This window comes from Denticeps clupeoides, chromosome 18 (assembly GCF_900700375.1).
Source record: "Denticeps clupeoides chromosome 18, fDenClu1.1, whole genome shotgun sequence".
Taxonomy (NCBI): domain Eukaryota; kingdom Metazoa; phylum Chordata; class Actinopteri; order Clupeiformes; family Denticipitidae; genus Denticeps; species Denticeps clupeoides.
Genome location: NC_041724.1, coordinates 2844496 through 2862992, shown reverse-complemented (window position 1 = coordinate 2862992; position 18497 = coordinate 2844496). Strand labels below are relative to the sequence as shown.

The 18497-nt window shown below is 41.1% G+C and overlaps 1 protein-coding gene and 13 non-coding genes across 14 annotated transcripts; 1 reads left to right on the top strand and 13 right to left on the bottom strand.

Annotated features, from left to right (window-relative positions):
* Nucleotides 1–394: 394 nt before the first annotated feature.
* LOC114768650 (U4 spliceosomal RNA) lies at nt 395–533 on the bottom strand. The gene has a single exon (XR_003743095.1). It is a non-coding gene; the product is annotated as a U4 spliceosomal RNA (small nuclear RNA).
* A 708-nt stretch (nt 534–1241) lies between these two features.
* LOC114768651 (U4 spliceosomal RNA) lies at nt 1242–1385 on the bottom strand. Its single transcript, XR_003743096.1, has one exon. It is a non-coding gene; the product is annotated as a U4 spliceosomal RNA (small nuclear RNA).
* A 705-nt stretch (nt 1386–2090) lies between these two features.
* LOC114768643 (U4 spliceosomal RNA) lies at nt 2091–2231 on the bottom strand. The gene has a single exon (XR_003743088.1). It is a non-coding gene; the product is annotated as a U4 spliceosomal RNA (small nuclear RNA).
* A 703-nt stretch (nt 2232–2934) lies between these two features.
* Nucleotides 2935–3074, bottom strand: LOC114768639 (U4 spliceosomal RNA). Its single transcript, XR_003743085.1, has one exon. It is a non-coding gene; the product is annotated as a U4 spliceosomal RNA (small nuclear RNA).
* Nucleotides 3075–3766: 692 nt separating this feature from the next.
* LOC114768682 (U4 spliceosomal RNA) lies at nt 3767–3906 on the bottom strand. Its single transcript, XR_003743114.1, has one exon. It is a non-coding gene; the product is annotated as a U4 spliceosomal RNA (small nuclear RNA).
* A 689-nt stretch (nt 3907–4595) lies between these two features.
* On the bottom strand, nt 4596–4735 carry LOC114768681 (U4 spliceosomal RNA). Its single transcript, XR_003743113.1, has one exon. It is a non-coding gene; the product is annotated as a U4 spliceosomal RNA (small nuclear RNA).
* A 689-nt stretch (nt 4736–5424) lies between these two features.
* LOC114768652 (U4 spliceosomal RNA) lies at nt 5425–5565 on the bottom strand. Its single transcript, XR_003743097.1, has one exon. It is a non-coding gene; the product is annotated as a U4 spliceosomal RNA (small nuclear RNA).
* Nucleotides 5566–6263: 698 nt separating this feature from the next.
* On the bottom strand, nt 6264–6403 carry LOC114768644 (U4 spliceosomal RNA). Its single transcript, XR_003743089.1, has one exon. It is a non-coding gene; the product is annotated as a U4 spliceosomal RNA (small nuclear RNA).
* Nucleotides 6404–7093: 690 nt separating this feature from the next.
* Nucleotides 7094–7233, bottom strand: LOC114768680 (U4 spliceosomal RNA). Its single transcript, XR_003743112.1, has one exon. It is a non-coding gene; the product is annotated as a U4 spliceosomal RNA (small nuclear RNA).
* A 700-nt stretch (nt 7234–7933) lies between these two features.
* Nucleotides 7934–8073, bottom strand: LOC114768679 (U4 spliceosomal RNA). Its single transcript, XR_003743111.1, has one exon. It is a non-coding gene; the product is annotated as a U4 spliceosomal RNA (small nuclear RNA).
* A 693-nt stretch (nt 8074–8766) lies between these two features.
* Nucleotides 8767–8906, bottom strand: LOC114768677 (U4 spliceosomal RNA). Its single transcript, XR_003743109.1, has one exon. It is a non-coding gene; the product is annotated as a U4 spliceosomal RNA (small nuclear RNA).
* Nucleotides 8907–9597: 691 nt separating this feature from the next.
* On the bottom strand, nt 9598–9737 carry LOC114768641 (U4 spliceosomal RNA). Its single transcript, XR_003743086.1, has one exon. It is a non-coding gene; the product is annotated as a U4 spliceosomal RNA (small nuclear RNA).
* A 1029-nt stretch (nt 9738–10766) lies between these two features.
* Nucleotides 10767–10906, bottom strand: LOC114768646 (U4 spliceosomal RNA). Its single transcript, XR_003743091.1, has one exon. It is a non-coding gene; the product is annotated as a U4 spliceosomal RNA (small nuclear RNA).
* Nucleotides 10907–15555: 4649 nt separating this feature from the next.
* On the top strand, nt 15556–17254 carry LOC114768155 (alpha-2Da adrenergic receptor-like). The gene has a single exon (XM_028960296.1). The coding sequence runs from the start codon at nt 15852–15854 to the stop codon at nt 17085–17087; it is 1236 nt and encodes a 411-aa protein (XP_028816129.1). The 5' UTR covers nt 15556–15851; the 3' UTR covers nt 17088–17254.
* Nucleotides 17255–18497: the final 1243 nt, after the last annotated feature.

Below are 18497 nucleotides of genomic sequence, written 5' to 3'. Positions count from 1 at the left end.
ATAAGATGATAGGGGGAAGGGGATAGCTGGGTAACTATTCATTCCGAATCAAATGCAGCAAATAAAAACTTGTTAAACTATGTGGCATACATTGCACACTGAAGCACTCTTAAATTATATCTTGAAAACATGATATCATGTAAGCATTCAACTTAATGAATGCCATGAAATGACGTGAGGAAATTTGGTAACTGGTAACTGCGTTATAATTCCCAATTCAATTGCAGAAAAAAAGAAAACTTGCATAGCAGGTGACATACATTGTGTGCTAAGTCCCTCTCTCAATTACATCTATGAAACAAATGATCTCATTAAACTTTTCAACTCAATGCACTCCATTCACACCAAGTGCTAACAGCTTGGAGGTCACGTTTATTTTTTCACCAGCAAACGGTCTCCAAAGAGACTGGCAAAAATTGTCTTAGCCGATTGTATTTCAAATAGTCCAGACGGGAATTGGGTAAGTTTTCAACTAGCAAAAATCACGCCTCGGATAGACCTCATAGGCTACGATACTGCTACTGCGAAAGAATAGTCTTTAGACTGTCAAGAATCAGTGGCTATAATGTCAGAGACTGTTACCGCCAATGGTGTGCTGACCGATTGATTTTCCTTTTTCTTTGCATCTACACATTACCAAAACAGTCAAAGCTTGTAAGAGGTTTCTGTGCTTCTTTTGATGTCACTGTAAACAATCTACATAAGATGCTAAATGCAAAGCCACCTAAAAAAAAAATACAATTATTAACAGCAAAAATTGTAAACGTCCCAACAAGGCAAAGTGGAAGAGTTGTATGACTTCACATGTCTGGGCCCCGCCCAGTAATGAATGAAGCCATAAGATGATAGGGGGAAGGGGATAGCTGGGTAACTATTCATTCCGAATCAAATGCAGCAAATAAAAACTCTGTTAAACTATGTGGCATACATTGCACCTGAAGCACCTCTTAAATTATATCTTGAAAAAAACATGATAATCATGTAAGCATTCAACTTAATGAATGCCATGAAATGACGTGAGGAATTTGGTACTGCGTAACTGCGTATAATTCCCAATTCAATTGCAGAAAAAAAGAAAACTTGCATAGCAGGTGACATACATTGTGTGCTAAGATCCCTCTCTCAATTACATCTATGAAACAAATGATCTCATTAAACTTTTAACAACTTACTCAATGCACTCCATCACACCAAGTGCTAACAGCTTGGAGGTCACGTTTATTTTTTTCACCAGCAAACGGTCTCCAAAGAGACTGGCAAAAATTGTCTTAGGCCGATTGTATTTCAAATCGTCCAGAACGGGAATTGGTTAAAGTTTTCAACTAGCAAAAATCACGCCTCGGATAGACCTCATAGGCTACGATACTGCTACTCTGCGAAAGAATAGTCTTTAGACTGTCAAGAATCAGTGGCTATAATGTCAGAGACTGTTACCCGCCAATGGTGTGCTGACCGATTGATTTCCTTTTTCTTTGCATCTACACATTACCAAAACAGTCAAAGGCTGTAAGAGGTTTCTGTGCTTCTTTTGATGTCACTGTAAACAATCTACATAAGATGCTAAATGCAAAGCCACCAAAAAAAAAATACAATTTTTAACAGCAAAAAATTGTAAACCGCCCAACAAGGCAAAGTGGAAGAGTTGTATGACTTCACATGTCTGGCCCCGCCCAGTAATGAATGAAGCCATAAGATGATAGGGGGAAGGGGATAGCTGGGTAACTATTCATTCCGAATCAAATGCAGCAAATAAAAAACTCTGTTAAACTATGTGGCATACATTGCACACTGAAGCACCTCTTAAATTATATCTTGAAAAACATGATATCATGTAAGCATTCAACTTAATGAATGCCATGAAATGACGTGAGGACATTTGGGTAACTGCGTAACTGCGTATAATTTCCCAATTCAATTGCAGAAAAAAAGAAAACTTGCATAGCAGGTGACATACATTGTGTGCTAAGGTCCCTCTCTCAATTACATCTATGAAACAAATGATCTCATTAAACTTTTCAACTCAATTCACTCCATTCACACCAAGTGCTAACAGCTTAGGAGGTCACGTTTATTTTTTCACCAGCAAACGGTCTCCAAAGAGACTGGCAAAAATTTTCTTAGCCGATTGTATTTCAAATCGTCCAGACGGGAATTGGGGTAAAGTTTTCAACTAGCAAAAATCACGCCTCGGATAGACCTCATAGGCTACGATACTGCTACTGCGAAAGAATAGTCTTTAGACTGTCAAGAATCAGTGGCTATAATGTCAGAGACTGTTACCGCCAATGGTGTGCTGACCGATTGATTTTCCTTTTTCTTTGCATTCTACACATTACCAAAACAGTCAAAGCTGTAAGAGGTTTCTGTGCTTCTTTTTGATGTCACTGTAAACAATCTACATAAGATGCTAAATGCAAAGCCACCAAAAAAAATAAAATTTTAACAGCAAAAAATTGTAAACGCCCCAACAAGGCAAAGTGGGGAAGAGTTGTATGACTTCACATGTCTGGCCCCGCCCAGTAATGAATGAAGCCATAAGATGATAGGGGGGGAAGGGGATAGCTGGGTAACTATTCATTCCGAATCAAATGCAGCAAATAAAAACTCTGTTAAACTATGTGGCATACATTGCACACTGAAGCACCTCTTAAATAATATCTTGAAAAACATGATATCATGTAAGCATTCAACTTAATGAATGCCATGAAATGACGTGAGGAAATTTGGTAACTGCGTAACTGCGTATAATTCCCAATTCAATTGCAGAAAAAAAGAAAACTTGCATAGCAGGTGACATACATTGTGTGCTAAGGTCCCTCTCTCAATTACATCTATGAAACAAATGATCTCATTAAACTTTTTAACTCAATGCACTCCATTCACACCAAGTGCTAACAGCTTGGAGGTCACGTTTATTTTTTCACCAGCAAACGGTCTCCAAAGAGACTGGCAAAAATTGTCTTAGCCGATTGTATTTCAAATCGTCCAGACGGGAATTGGTTAAAGTTTTCAACTAGCAAAAATCACGCCTCGGATAGACCTCATAGGCTACGATACTGCTACTGCGAAAGAATAGTCTTTAGACTGTCAAGAATCAGTGGCTATAATGTCAGAGACTGTTACCGCCAATGGTGTGCTGATTTTCCTTTTTCTTTGCATCTACACATTACCAAAACAGTCAAAGCTGTAAGAGGTTTCTGTGCTTCTTTTGATGTCACTGTAAACAATCTACATAAGATGCTAAATAAGATGCCACCAAAAAAAAATACAATTTTTAACAGCAAAAAATTGTAAACGCCCAACAAGGCAAAGTGGAAGAGTTGTATGACTTCACATGTCTGGCCCCGCCCAGTAATGAATGAAGCCATAAGATGATAGGGGGAAGGGGATAGCTGGGTAACTATTCATTCCGAATCAAATGCAGCAAATAAAAACTCTGTTAAACTATGTGGCATACATTGCACACTGAAGCACCTCTTAAATTATATCTTGAAAAACATGATATCATGTAAGCATTCAACTTAATGAATGCCATGAAATGACGTGAGGAAATTTGGTAACTGCGTAACTGCGTATAATTCCCAATTCAATTGCAGAAAAAAAAGAAAACTTGCATAGCAGGTGACATACATTGTGTGCTAAGATCCCTCTCTCAATTACATCTATGAAACAAATGATCTCATTAAACTTTTCAACTCAATGCACTCCATTCACACCAAGTGCTAACAGCTTGGAGGTCACGTTTATTTTTTCACCAGCAAAACGGTCTCCAAAGAGACTGGCAAAAATTGTCTTAGCCGATTGTATTTCAAATCGTCCAGACGGGAATTGGGTAAAGTTTTCAACTAGCAAAAATCACGCCTCGGATAGACCTCATAGGCTACGATACTGCTACTGCGAAAGAATAGTCTTTAGACTGTCAAGAATCAGTGGCTATAATGTCAGAGACTGTTACCGCCAATGGTGTGCTGACCGATTGATTTTCCTTTTTCTTTGCATCTACACATTACCAAAACAGTCAAAGCTGTAAGAGGTTTCTGTGCTTCTTTTGATGTCACTGTAAACAATCTACATAAGATGCTAAATAAGATGCCACCAAAAAAAAAAAAAATTTTAACAGCAAAAAATTGTAAACGCCCAACAAGGCAAAGTGGAAGAGTTGTATGACTTCACATGTCTGGCCCCGCCCAGTAATGAATGAAGCCATAAGATGATAGGGGGAAGGGGATAGCTGGGTAACTATTCATTCCGAATCAAATGCAGCAAATAAAAACTCTGTTAAACTATGTGGCATACATTGCACACTGAAGCACCTCTTAAATTATATCTTGAAAAACATGATATCATGTAAGCATTCAACTTAATGAATGCCATGAAATGACGTGAGGAAATTTGGTAACTGCGTATAATTCCCAATTCAATTGCAGAAAAAAAGAAAACTTGCATAGCAGGTGACATACATTGTGTGCTAAGATCCCTCTCTCAATTACATCTACGAAACAAATGATCTCATTAAACTTTTCAACTCAATGCACTCCATTCACACCAAGTGCTAACAGCTTGGAGGTCACGTTTATTTTTTCACCAGCAAACGGTCTCCAAAGAGACTGGCAAAAATTGTCTTAGCCGATTGTATTTCAAATCGTCCAGACGGGAATTGGGTAAAGTTTTCAACTAGCAAAAATCACGCCTCGGATAGACCTCATAGGCTACGATACTGCTACTGCGAAAGAATAGTCTTTAGACTGTCAAGAATCAGTGGCTATAATGTCAGAGACTGTTACCGCCAATGGTGTGCTGACCGATTGATTTTCCTTTTTCTTTGCATCTACACATTACCAAAACAGTCAAAGCTGTAAGAGGTTTCTGTGCTTCTTTTGATGTCACTGTAAACAATCTACATAAGATGCTAAATAAGATGCCACCAAAAAAAAAAAAATTTTTAACAGCAAAAAATTGTAAACGCCCAACAAGGCAAAGTGGAAGAGTTGTATGACTTCACATGTCTGGCCCCGCCCAGTAATGAATGAAGCCATAAGATGATAGGGGGAAGGGGATAGCTGGGTAACTATTCATTCCGAATCAAATGCAGCAAATAAAAACTCTGTTAAACTATGTGGCATACATTGCACACTGAAGCACCTCTTAAATATATCTTGAAAACATGATATCATGTAAGCATTCAACTTAATGAATGCCATGAAATGACGTGAGGAAATTTGGTAACTGCGTATAATTCCCAATTCAATTGCAGAAAAAAAGAAAACTTGCATAGCAGGTGACATACATTGTGTGCTAAGGATCCCTCTCTCAATTACATATACTGAAACAAATGATCTCATTAAACTTTTCAACTCAATGCACTCCATTCACACCAAGTGCTACCAGCTTGGAGGTCACGTTTATTTTTTCACCAGCAAACGGTCTCCAAAGAGACTGGCAAAAATTGTCTTAGCCGATTGTATTTCAAATCGTCCAGAGGGGAATTGGGTAAAGTTTTCAACTAGCAAAAAATCACGCCTCGGATAGACCTCATAGGCTACGATACTGCTACTGCGAAAGAATAGTCTTTAGACTGTCAAGAATCAGTGGCTATAATGTCAGAGACTGTTACCGCCAATGGTGTGCTGACCGATTGATTTTCCTTTTTCTTTGCATCTACACATTACCAAAACAGTCAAAGCTGTAAGAGGTTTCTGTGCTTCTTTTGATGTCACTGTAAACAATCTACATAAGATGCTAAATGCAAAGCCACCAAAAAAAAATACAATTTTTAACAGCAAAAAATTGTAAACGCCCAACAAGGCAAAGTGGAAGAGTTGTATGACTTCACATGTCTGGCCCCGCCCAGTAATGAATGAAGCCATAAGATGATAGGGGGAAGGGGATAGCTGGGTAACTATTCATTCCGAATCAAATGCAGCAAATAAAAACTCTGTTAAACTATGTGGCATACATTGCACACTGAAGCACCTCTTAAATTATATCTTGAAAAACATGATATCATGTAAGCATTCAACTTAATGAATGCCATGAAATGACGTGAGGAAATTTGGTAACTGCGTAACTGCGTATAATTCCCAATTCAATTGCAGAAAAAAAGAAAACTTGCATAGCAGGTGACATACATTGTGTGCTAAGGTCCCTCTCTCAATTACATCTATGAAACAAATGATCTCATTAAACTTTTCAACTCAATGCACTCCATTCACACCAAGTGCTAACAGCTTAGAGGTCACGTTTATTTTTTCACCAGCAAACGGTCTCCAAAGAGACTGGCAAAAATTTTCTTAGCCGATTGTATTTCAAATCGTCCAGACGGGAATTGGGTAAAGTTTTCAACTAGCAAAAATCACGCCTCGGATAGACCTCATAGGCTACGATACTGCTACTGCGAAAGAATAGTCTTTAGACTGTCAAGAATCAGTGGCTATAATGTCAGAGACTGTTACCGCCAATGGTGTGCTGATTTTCCTTTTTCTTTGCATCTACACATTACCAAAACAGTCAAAGCTGTAAGAGGTTTCTGTGCTTCTTTTGATGTCACTGTAAACAATCTACATAAGATGCTAAATAAGATGCCACCAAAAAAAAAAAAAATTTTTAACAGCAAAAAATTGTAAACGCCCAACAAGGCAAAGTGGAAGAGTTGTATGACTTCACATGTCTGGCCCCGCCCAGTAATGAATGAAGCCATAAGATGATAGGGGGAAGGGGATAGCTGGGTAACTATTCATTCCGAATCAAATGCAGCAAATAAAAACTCTGTTAAACTATGTGGCATACATTGCACACTGAAGCACCTCTTAAATTATATCTTGAAAAACATGATATCATGTAAGCATTCAACTTAATGAATGCCATGAAATGACGTGAGGAAATTTGGTAACTGCGTAACTGCGTATAATTCCCAATTCAATTGCAGAAAAAAAGAAAACTTGCATAGCAGGTGACATACATTGTGTGCTAAGGTCCCTCTCTCAATTACATCTATGAAACAAATGATCTCATTAAACTTTTCAACTCAATGCACTCCATTCACACCAAGTGCTAACAGCTTGGAGGTCACGTTTATTTTTTCACCAGCAAACGGTCTCCAAAGAGACTGGCAAAAATTGTCTTAGCCGATTGTATTTCAAATCGTCCAGACGGGAATTGGGTAAAGTTTTCAACTAGCAAAAATCACGCCTCGGATAGACCTCATAGGCTACGATACTGCTACTGCGAAAGAATAGTCTTTAGACTGTCAAGAATCAGTGGCTATAATGTCAGAGACTGTTACCGCCAATGGTGTGCTGACCGATTGATTTTCCTTTTTCTTTGCATCTACACATTACCAAAACAGTCAAAGCTGTAAGAGGTTTCTGTGCTTCTTTTGATGTCACTGTAAACAATCTACATAAGATGCTAAATGCAAAGCCACCAAAAAAAAATACAATTTTTAACAGCAAAAAATTGTAAACGCCCAACAAGGCAAAGTGGAAGAGTTGTATGACTTCACATGTCTGGCCCCGCCCAGTAATGAATGAAGCCATAAGATGATAGGGGGAAGGGGATAGCTGGGTAACTATTCATTCCGAATCAAATGCAGCAAATAAAAACTCTGTTAAACTATGTGGCATACATTGCACACTGAAGCACCTCTTAAATAATATCTTGAAAAACATGATATCATGTAAGCATTCAACTTAATGAATGCCATGAAATGACGTGAGGAAATTTGGTAACTGCGTAACTGCGTATAATTCCCAATTCAATTGCAGAAAAAAAGAAAACTTGCATAGCAGGTGACATACATTGTGTGCTAAGATCCCTCTCCTCAATTACATCTATGAAACAAATGATCTCATTAAACTTTTTCAACTCAATGCACTCCATTCACACCAAGTGCTAACAGCTTGGAGGTCACGTTTATTTTTTCACCAGCAAACGGTCTCCAAAGAGACTGGCAAAAATTGTCTTAGCCGATTGTATTTCAAATCGTCCAGACGGGAATTGGGTAAAGTTTTCAACTAGCAAAAATCACGCCTCGGATAGACCTCATAGGCTACGATACTGCTACTGCGAAAGAATAGTCTTTAGACTGTCAAGAATCAGTGGCTATAATGTCAGAGACTGTTACCGCCAATGGTGTGCTGATTTTCCTTTTTCTTTGCATCTACACATTACCAAACAGTCAAAGCTGTAAGAGGTTTCTGTGCTTCTTTTGATGTCACTGTAAACAATCTACATAAGATGCTAAATCAAGATGCCACCTAAAAAAAAAAACAATTTTTAACAGCAAAAATTGTAAACGTCCCAACAAGGCAAAGTGGAAGAGTTGTATGACTTCACATGTCTGGCCCCGCCCCAGTAATGAATGAAGCCATAAGATGATAGGGGGAAGGGGATAGCTGGGTAACTATTCATTCCGAATCAAATGCAGCAAATAAAAACTCTGTTAAACTATGTGGCATACATTGCACACTGAAGCACCTCTTAAATTATATCTTGAAAAACATGATATCATGTAAGCACTCAACTTAATGAATGCCATTAAATGACGTAAGGAAATTTGGTAACTGCGTAACTACGTATAACTCCCAATTCAATTACAGTAAAAAAAGAAAACTTGTATAGCAGGTGACATACATTGTGTGCTAAGATCCCTCTCTCAATTACATCTATGAAACAAATGATCTCATTAAACTTTTCAACTCAATGCACTCCATTCACACCAAGTGCTAACAGCTTGGAGGTCACGTTTATTTTTTCACCAACAAACGGTCTCTAAAGAGACTGGCAAAAATTGTCTTAGCCGATTGTATTTCAAATCGTCCAGACGGGAATTGGGTAAAGTTTTCAACTAGCAAAAATCACGCCTCGGATAGACCTCATAGGCTACGATACTGCTACTGCGAAAGAATAGTCTTTAGACTGTCAAGAATCAGTGGCTATAATGTCAGAGGACTGTTACCGCCAATGGTGTGCTGACCGATTGATTTTCCTTTTTCTTTGCATCTACACATTACCAAAACAGTCAAAGCTGTAAGAGGTTTCTGTGCTTCTTTTGATGTCACTGTAAACAATCTACATAAGATGCTAAATGCAAAGCCACCAAAAAAAAATACAATTTTTAACAGCAAAAAATTGTAAACGCCCAACAAGGCAAAGTGGAAGAGTTGTATGACTTCACATGTCTGGCCCCGCCCAGTAATGAATGAAGCCATAAGATGATAGGGGGAAGGGGATAGCTGGGTAACTATTCATTCCGAATCAAATGCAGCAAATAAAAACTCTGTTAAACTATGTGGCATACATTGCACACTGAAGCACCTCTTAAATTATATCTTGAAAAACATGATATCATGTAAGCATTCAACTTAATGAATGCCATGAAATGACGTGAGGAAATTTGGTAACTGCGTATAATTCCCAATTCAATTGCAGAAAAAAAGAAAACTTGCATAGCAGGTGACATACATTGTGTGCTAAGATCCCTCTCTCAATTACATCTATGAAACAAATGATCTCATTAAACTTTTCAACTCAATGCACTCCATTCACACCAAGTGCTAACAGCTTGGAGGTCACGTTTATTTTTTCACCAGCAAACGGTCTCCAAAGAGACTGGCAAAAATTGTCTTAGCCGATTGTATTTCAAATCGTCCAGACGGGAATTGGGTAAAGTTTTCAACTAGCAAAAATCACGCCTCGGATAGACCTCATAGGCTACAATACTGCTAGTGCGAAAGAATAGTCTTTAGACTGTCAAGAATCAGTGGCTATAATGTCAGAGACTGTTACCGCCAATGGTGTGCTGACCGATTGATTTTCCTTTTTCTTTGCATCTACACATTACCAAAACAGTCAAAGCTGTAAGAGGTTTCTGTGCTTCTTTTGATGTCACTGTAAACAATCTACATAAGATGCTAAATGCAAAGCCACCAAAAAAAATAAAATTTTTAACAGCAAAAAATTGTAAACGCCCAACAAGGCAAAGTGGAAGAGTTGTATGACTTCACATGTCTGGCCCCGCCCAGTAATGAATGAAGCCATAAGATGATAGGGGGAAGGGGATAGCTGGGTAACTATTCATTCCGAATCAAATGCAGCAAATAAAAACTCTGTTAAACTATGTGGCATACATTGCACACTGAAGCACCTCTTAAATTATATCTTGAAAAACATGATATCATGTAAGCATTCAACTTAATGAATGCCATGAATGACGTGAGGAAATTTGGTAACTGCGTAACTGCGTATAATTCCCAATTCAATTGCAGAAAAAAGAAAACTGCATAGCAGGTGACATACATTGTGTGCTAAGATCCCTCTCTCAATTACATCTATGAAACAAATGATCTCATTAAACTTTTCAACTCAATGCACTCCATTCACACCAAATGCTAACAGCTTGGAGGTTGGTAACTATTCATTCCGAATCAAATGCAGCAAATAAAAACTCTGTTAAACTATGTGGCATACATTGCACACTGAAGCACCTCTTAAATTATATCTTGAAAAACATGATATCATGTAAGCATTCAACTTAATGAATGCCATGAAATGACGTGAGGAAATTTGGTAACTGCGTATAATTCCCAATTCAATTGCAGAAAAAAAGAAAACTTGTATAGCAGGTGATATACATTGTGTGCTAAGATCCATCTCTCAATTACATCTATTAAACAAATGATCTCATTAAACTTTTCAACTCAATGCACTCCATTCACACCAAGTGCTAACAGCTTGGAGGTCACGTTTATTTTTTCACCAGCAAAAGGTCTGCAAAGAGACTGGCAAAAATTGTCTTAGCCGATTGTATTTCAAATCGTCCAGACGGGAATTGGGTAAAGTTTTCAACTAGCAAAAATCACGCCTCGGATAGACCTCATAGGCTACGATACTGCTACTGCGAAAGAATAGTCTTTAGACTGTCAAGAATCAGTGGCTATAATGTCAGAGACTGTTACCGCCAATGGTGTGCTGACCGATTGATTTTCCTTTTTCTTTGCATCTACACATTACCAAGCTACCTTAACCTACCTGCTCTTCGGAGGGTACCAATTGGAGGCAACTTTGAATGCTGAATGTTTTTTTTTTTACATTTACATCACCCCGGTCAGACTCAAGCTGAGGCTGTTCGTGTGATGGCGTACCCCCACCCGTAGTAGCTCCAAAAGAAAGAAAGGAAAAATAATAAAGCAAAACAACAAAAGTGGTGCTCTGCAGGGAGGCCATTGCCACAGCAAAGATCCCAAGAGACACCCTAACTTACCGGATATACGATTCTGATCACAAACACCAAACCAGGGGGAAAAAAAACATGGATGAGCCCCCATTTTGTCACGCTCCTAAGTCTAGCGGTCTAAGAGGGTTCTAACAGGTACAGGATGCTAACATGTACAATAAATACAGCAGACTCAGGACAGCTAACCAACATCAAAAAAGCCAAAAGAAAGCTATGTTTATTGCATCTCCCCAGACGGGAAATTTCCCACCACAATTGGCGTTACAAACAGGATCCACGTGAATCCGCCAGGACCTGACCGGAGGGGCTGATCCATCTCTAAAACCTAGTTTTAGAGTTTCAGAGTGACTGGGGCTGCGGTCAGCGTCCTTGGCCGATTCCGCCGGGAGTTTCCTTTTTTTTGTCGTCTGGGGACACGAGTCCGGTGAGTTAAAATATTCCACCTCTCAAACATTTAATTAGAATCTAGAAGATTATGAAATACAAAATCAAAATGATAAGATAAATAGCATATTTGCTATATTCTGTAGTCAGTTGAATTGATCCAATCAAGGGGGTGTCACTTTTCTTATTTGTTAAAAGTCCTGTTTAAAGTACCGTGAGCCGATCTTGGAGATCGAGTGTGAAATAAGGCCATGAGTTAAGAGCGGATTTTCCGTGAATCAAGACCGCCGCCGATTGTGCGAGATGTGCGTGTGAGTTACTATTGGAGTCATTGTTGGATGTACTGTTACAAGGTCCATGTGAATGTACATATAACTCTATATCTTGATTGATATACCTGGTGTTGATTTTTATTTAAAATTTAGTTTTTTCATTATTGTTTCGCCTTTAGTTTTGAGTTTATATTTTTATTTCAGTACAACTGTGATGAGTTACCTTAAACTCTTGATGGAGTGGTATACTTTGATGTTTCTGGTTGAATATGTTACGTTACCTTGTAATTTTGCATTAATTTGCTGCATACTTTTTAATAACTTTTAGAATCATTTATTTTATCCTTTGATTTTTGTGTTATTATGTAATTATGTACTCCTCAACTTACGCACACATCATATACATTTTTGTGCCTATAGTAGTTATCATTAATCAACTCAAAAAATAAATAAAAATAGTGTGGAAGGAAATTTAGTAGGCCCAGACACTCCACGAAATTTAGCAGGCCCAGACACTCCACGTGTTTCACCTTTGGTTATGGAACAGCCAGAAAACAACTGTATCTCACTTTAAACCTTGGTGATGTACAAGGCTAAGATGTTTTTTAAACAAGCGTCCTTGTCCAGGCGCCGATGACAAAGCTGGCATGATCCTGTCTTCCAACCCTTCATTACCATAATGGTATAAATATGCTTGTGAACTTACTAATGGGGGGAGTTCTCTTGCGAGTTCCCCCCATGGCCATGGTAAAATAAACTTGGATAATCAATTCAATTGACTTCCTTTATTGCAGCTCCCCAGACGGGAAATTTCCCACCACATTAGTGGCAAAAACATTTGGAAGATAGTGGACAGACATGATCCATAGAAAGAGAAAGTGAGGAGAGAGTTAGTGACCATTTCCAGTGGTAAGGAATAGAATGAGTCAGAGTTTGTAAGATGTGAAAAACTGAAGGAAGATACAGAATCTTTGATAAAATGTGTAATTAAAGCTGCTTGTGTACAATAACTTTTCTCAAAATATGATAATTTGAAGCTGCTGGTACAACACTTCAACATTTATGATCTTGCAACAAATTAACAAATTTTTAAACAAGTTTTTCAGTTTAAAGCACACTAACAAACATACACTACTTCTTTTATGTTTCGAAAACATTATCTATTATTTCACTCTTTTATTTTGCACAGTGGTATTTGCACTTTACTTTGCACCTTCATTATTCAATATACTAGTTTAGTGCTGTCTGTCTTCTTGTTGTTTACATATTTTGTTTGCTTTTAATGTTATTCTGGCGCTGTCTGTGTCCCATGTTTGAACTTTACGTTGCCAAGTTTATCTGCGTCAGGCACGTGCACTTTGTCAGTATGTAACTTTGTTTAAATGTTACATGTAGCACCAGGTTCCAGAGAAACGTTTCATTTCAATATATACTGTCAAATATCTATGTAGATGACAATAAACTATATGAATTTGTCATACTTTTTTCTACATACTTTATAAAAATGTGATTCAGCAAAGTTTAGCTAAACCTGAATTTGAACAATGATCTATGTTGTCCATTAAGTGTTTCACAGACAGTTCACCAGAACCTTGTGCCTCCTTTGATCATATTCGAAATTGTCTAGATAGGTAAGTGTTCAACCAGAAGTCACACTTTTTTTGCTCTTTTAAGCTTTTTTGCTCATGAGCCTACAGTCAGTATATTTTTTTACTTTTGCAGCTTTTGCTCGTTTTTTTCACAGGTTGTCATAATTTTTCGGTCACTAGAGGGCATTGGAAACCAGACATTTATTTTCAACAACATACAGCAACCTTCAGCAGTAACTATATTTCTTTGTTCATTTGAGATGTACTTTGCTGACATATTTTATTACAATTACACTTATTTCAGGATGGAATACAGAGCCATACGACTGCAGTACTGTTGTTACATAACCTCTAGTTTCAAGAATTTTCTACATTTTAAAATGTGCTAGGTGTATTTCTTTTCTGTACCCTCTCCTGGAGGGTTTCTTCAGTCTGGTGTAACTCCTACAAGAGATTTAATGAGCTGTACATGCTAGGTCAGCCTAGATTTCCTCAAACTGTGCTGATTTAGTGCCATGCTCAACTGGTCTGGTCTTATGAATGTCAAGTCTGGTCATGTCAATGCTTAACGCCAGATTTCAGTCACTGAGCTGTTGCAGCACACATGCTGATGTTCTATTCTTGATGACCTGGATAGAGGAATGGTGGAAAACCTGTAAATATAAATACGCCATAGACTGAAAGGTCTTATATAATGTAACCATAAATTGTGTATTATTTCAGGGACCATCTTCTGTGTCTCTGTAGTGATGCTGTGGTTTGGACAGGTCCCCTGTCCAGACATTGTTCTTGTCTAGGGCCCAACAATGCCTGGGAAAGGGTCCAGCTTCCCAGCAAACCTGACATGGACAAGCAGGTTTAGAAAATGGAACAGGTGGTCATTTTGGTACATAGTCATTGTGTTTTGCCACGAATGAGAAGATCAGAGGCCATTCCTGAGGCACAGGTCCAAGTAGTTGGCACGTGGCTACTGGGAGACTGGAGTGGAGGCCACCACTGCCCAAAACTTGTATTGCGTTGGCCGGAAATCAAACCCGGCTCAACTGCTATTCCACCAACGCTCACGGTGAGAGCATGGGCGCAGTCACCCACTAGCAGAAATTATGCAGTCGAGATTCCCACACTTGAGGAATTTGCAGGGGTCAAACCACTCATTGTTGTCTACTTTGTGCGTCACCACACGCTACATGAAACTCAATTGCACCATTTGGCCAAAACTTACGGGATTGCATTCGGCAAGACAACTGAAGCACTACATTAAGGGATCTGTAGTTTGTGTTTTAAGTGGCCCACGGGTTGAGAGTTTGACGCCTATGTGTCACATCATGTATTGATTGGCTGTAAAGTAACATGAGTCAAAAACATCATGTACCATGTTGTGTTAAGACAATAAGTTATGCATGAACCAAAGTGGTAAAATTATTGTACATAATGGGAAGTTTGGAATCATTTATTGTACAGAAGGTCAAATTATTGTACAAATATGATCATTATCGTACTTCTGGCAACACTGAGAATGTGGGTAAACTCCCTCGCTCTGCGTTTGCTGAGCTCTGTAACCCCACCCCTCCCCTGCCCCGCTCTCTCATATAAATTTCAGCAACCTCGGGCAATAGCCGGCTCCTTCTCGACCACTAGACACAGAGGTCCAAACCATCCGGGCATGGTTTCAAGAATATAAAGAAGAGTTTAAGTTTCCCCAGATCTCAATCTGATCCGTGAAGGCCCCTCCCCAAATCTTACATGATGTTAACGTCTTTGTGTCAAATTCCACAAGATATCTCCAGAAGTCTGGAAGAGTCCAGGCCTGGAGGGGTTAGAACTTTTTTTTGTTGTTGTTGTGTGTGTGTGTGTGACATGATAGGGACCTGCACAATTTCAGCCAGGTAGTTTAAAGCTGGTAGTTTTAATATGTAAGATGTAACATTCCCATGCATTTTAGTCATTCAAGTAATGGAAAACAACCCTATACATATTTACTATTAAGATACTTTCCCCAGCCTTTCCCTATCTCGCGTGAATTTTAAGAATGGGCCGGTCTTAGGAATGATGTCATCTCCCTCGCAGAGCAAACACACTCCAGCTCCTGCTGGTCTGCGGGCTGGTATGGAGGAGCGGCGCGCCCGCGTAACGCCGAGCCGAACTGCGCGCCGGAGCCGGGAGCGCCACGGCACGGGACGATGCGCCGGGCGGGGCGGGAGGGTGGCTCCGAACCCGAACTTCTCGGCCCCTGAACCCCGGATCTGAGTTGAGAGGAGGCGCGCGCGATGGCGAGCGCGGACGTCGGGACGCGGGGAGGTTTTACGCACGCAGCCGACTCATGATCGACGGGGATTTGCGGATCGTGGAAGGGCACACCAGGATGCGCGCGCGATGGATGTAACTCAGCTCGCCACGCGTGGCTTCAACTCTACGGAAGACGAGAACGTCACCGGCGCGGCGAGACCCTTTCCGCACACCGAGTTGGCGGCAGCCTTCATCATCCTCGTCGTCATCGCTGTCATTTTGCTGACCATCGTGGGTAACGCGCTGGTCATCGTGGCCGTTCTGACCAGCCGGGCGCTGCGCGCGCCCCAGAACCTCTTCCTCGTGTCGCTGGCATCGGCCGACATCCTGGTGGCCACGCTGGTGATCCCCTTCTCCCTGGCGAACGAGGTGATGGGATACTGGTACTTCGGCAGCACCTGGTGCGCGTTCTACCTGGCCCTGGACGTGCTCTTCTGCACGTCGTCCATCGTCCACCTGTGCGCCATCAGCCTGGACCGGTACTGGTCGGTGACCAAGGCGGTGAGCTACAACCTGAAAAGGACCCCGAAGCGCATCAAGTCCATGATCGTCGTCGTGTGGGTCATCTCGGCGGTCATCTCCTTCCCCCCGCTCATAATGACCAAGCACGACGAGCTGGAGTGTCTGATAAACGACGAGACGTGGTACATCCTGTCGTCCTGCCTCGTGTCGTTTTTCGCCCCGGGCTTCATCATGGTGACGGTTTACTGTAAAATATACCGCGTGGCCAAGCAGCGCTCCTCCACGGTGTTCGTGGCCAAGAACGGGCTGGAGAGGCAGCCGTCCCAGTCCGAGACGTGCTTCGTCCGGAAGGACAAGGCGGAGACGGACAGTCCGAGCAGCCACAGCTCGGGCAGCAACCAGCGGCAGGAGGAGCTGGACGACATCGACCTGGAGGAGAGCTGCGCCTCGGACAGCAAGCCGAGGGACCCGCGCTTCTCCAAACGCGCGGGCGGAAACGCGCGGACCAAAACCCGCGCGTCGTGGGCCTGCCAGCGCGCCTCGCAGCACTTCCCCGAGGCGCACGGCCGGCGGCTGGCGGCGTCCAAGTCCAAGGTGGCGCAGATGCGCGAGAAGCGCTTCACCTTCGTGCTGGCGGTGGTGATGGGGCTGTTCGTCCTCTGCTGGTTCCCCTTCTTCTTCACCTACAGCCTCCACGCGATCTGCCGGGAACGCTGCACCATCCCCGGCGCGCTGTTCGACGCCTTCTTCTGGATCGGCTACTGCAACAGCTCGGTCAACCCGATCATCTACACCATCTTCAACAGGGACTTCCGGAAGGCTTTTAAGAAAATTGTGTGTTTTACCCCAAAGCGCACGTAAAGAGTGCTGTCCATCGTTACAACGTTTTGTTATTATAATGATTGTTTTCTGTGAATGTGGATTATTCGGATGTAAACATGATAGTGGTGGTTATTAATATATTAATGTACACAAGTCGCTTTTAAAATGTGAACATTTTTTTACATAAAGACAATTCAGACAAGCAATTCTTTCTGAAAGTGAAGTGATTGTCATTGTGATACACAGCAGCGCAGCACATTGTGATACAATGAAATGTGTCCTCTGCATTTAACCCATCACCCTTAGTGAGCAGTGGACAACCATGACCGGCAGCCGGGGAGCAGTGTGTGGGGACGGTGCTTTCCTCAGTGGCACCTCAGTGGCACGGGATCAGGATTCAAACCAGCAACCTTCTGATTACGGGCCACTTCCTTAACCAATTGGCCACCACTGCCCCATAAGGAACTGTGGAGAATGCAGGCAATAGTATGCACCTTGTGGACTGACTCAAGAGATATTAATTATTCAGTGTGGACACGGAAATGATCACATTTCAGCAACAATTAACTATTAACACCCGGGTCAGTTTTACTCACTGATGCTGCTGGCAAGTGTCATTCAGTGGAAATGAACTGAGTGAAAGGAGTAATTGAACTCTCAGGTGTTTTAGGGCCATGGCTCTCCGTGGTGCTGAATAGTAACTGCCGTAGTAATTGCAGCGATATATCAAAGATTTAAGATTTTGCATGGAAGTATTCGTCTGCGCAGTGCCATATATGGAGTGTTCAGGCACAAGAAGATTTAATCTAAAGATCTGCAAGGTTCTATGAGTCTATACATAAATCTTCCTGTGATGAATGCATGGCAAACATTTACATTTACATTTAGTGCATTTATCAGACTCCCTTATCCAGAGCGACTAACAATCAGTAGTGTCAAGGACAGTCCCCCTCTGGAGACACACGGGGTTAAGTGTCTTGTTCAGGGACACAATGGTAGTAAGTGGGGTTCGAACCTGGGTCTTCTGGTAGGCTACTACAAACCTATTCTGCTCCAGGGGTGGGAAGTGGAAATGGACCAGTGTGAGTGGTCAGTGTTGTTTTTCGGATGTTAATCAGTAACACTATTGTTTAATTAACACAGGCCGAGGTAAACACCAGGTCCAGCGGCAGACCGGGAGAGAATGAGAAGCTATTGTCCAAGCCTTTGTAGGGGGTCAATGCTATTTTTAACTACAGAGGAATTTCTCCAAAGTCCTCCTGTGGCCAGATTCGGCCAAGTGCCAGAAACATGAAGCTGATGTGTGCTCATGGTTCAGGGTTCAATGCATGAGAACCACAAGACCTCAGCATGCCTTTGGTTTTAAGAAGCAGGCGTGGTAATCAAAAGCTCTCCAGTCTGGAAGGAAAGGCCATCCATCCATCCAGGAGACATGCAAACTAATTACAG

Bases quoted from the DNA above. Each gene is read 5' to 3' on its own strand.
- LOC114768155 (XM_028960296.1), top strand. From the start codon at position 15,852: ATGGATGTAACTCAGCTCGCCACGCGTGGCTTCAACTCTACGGAAGAC.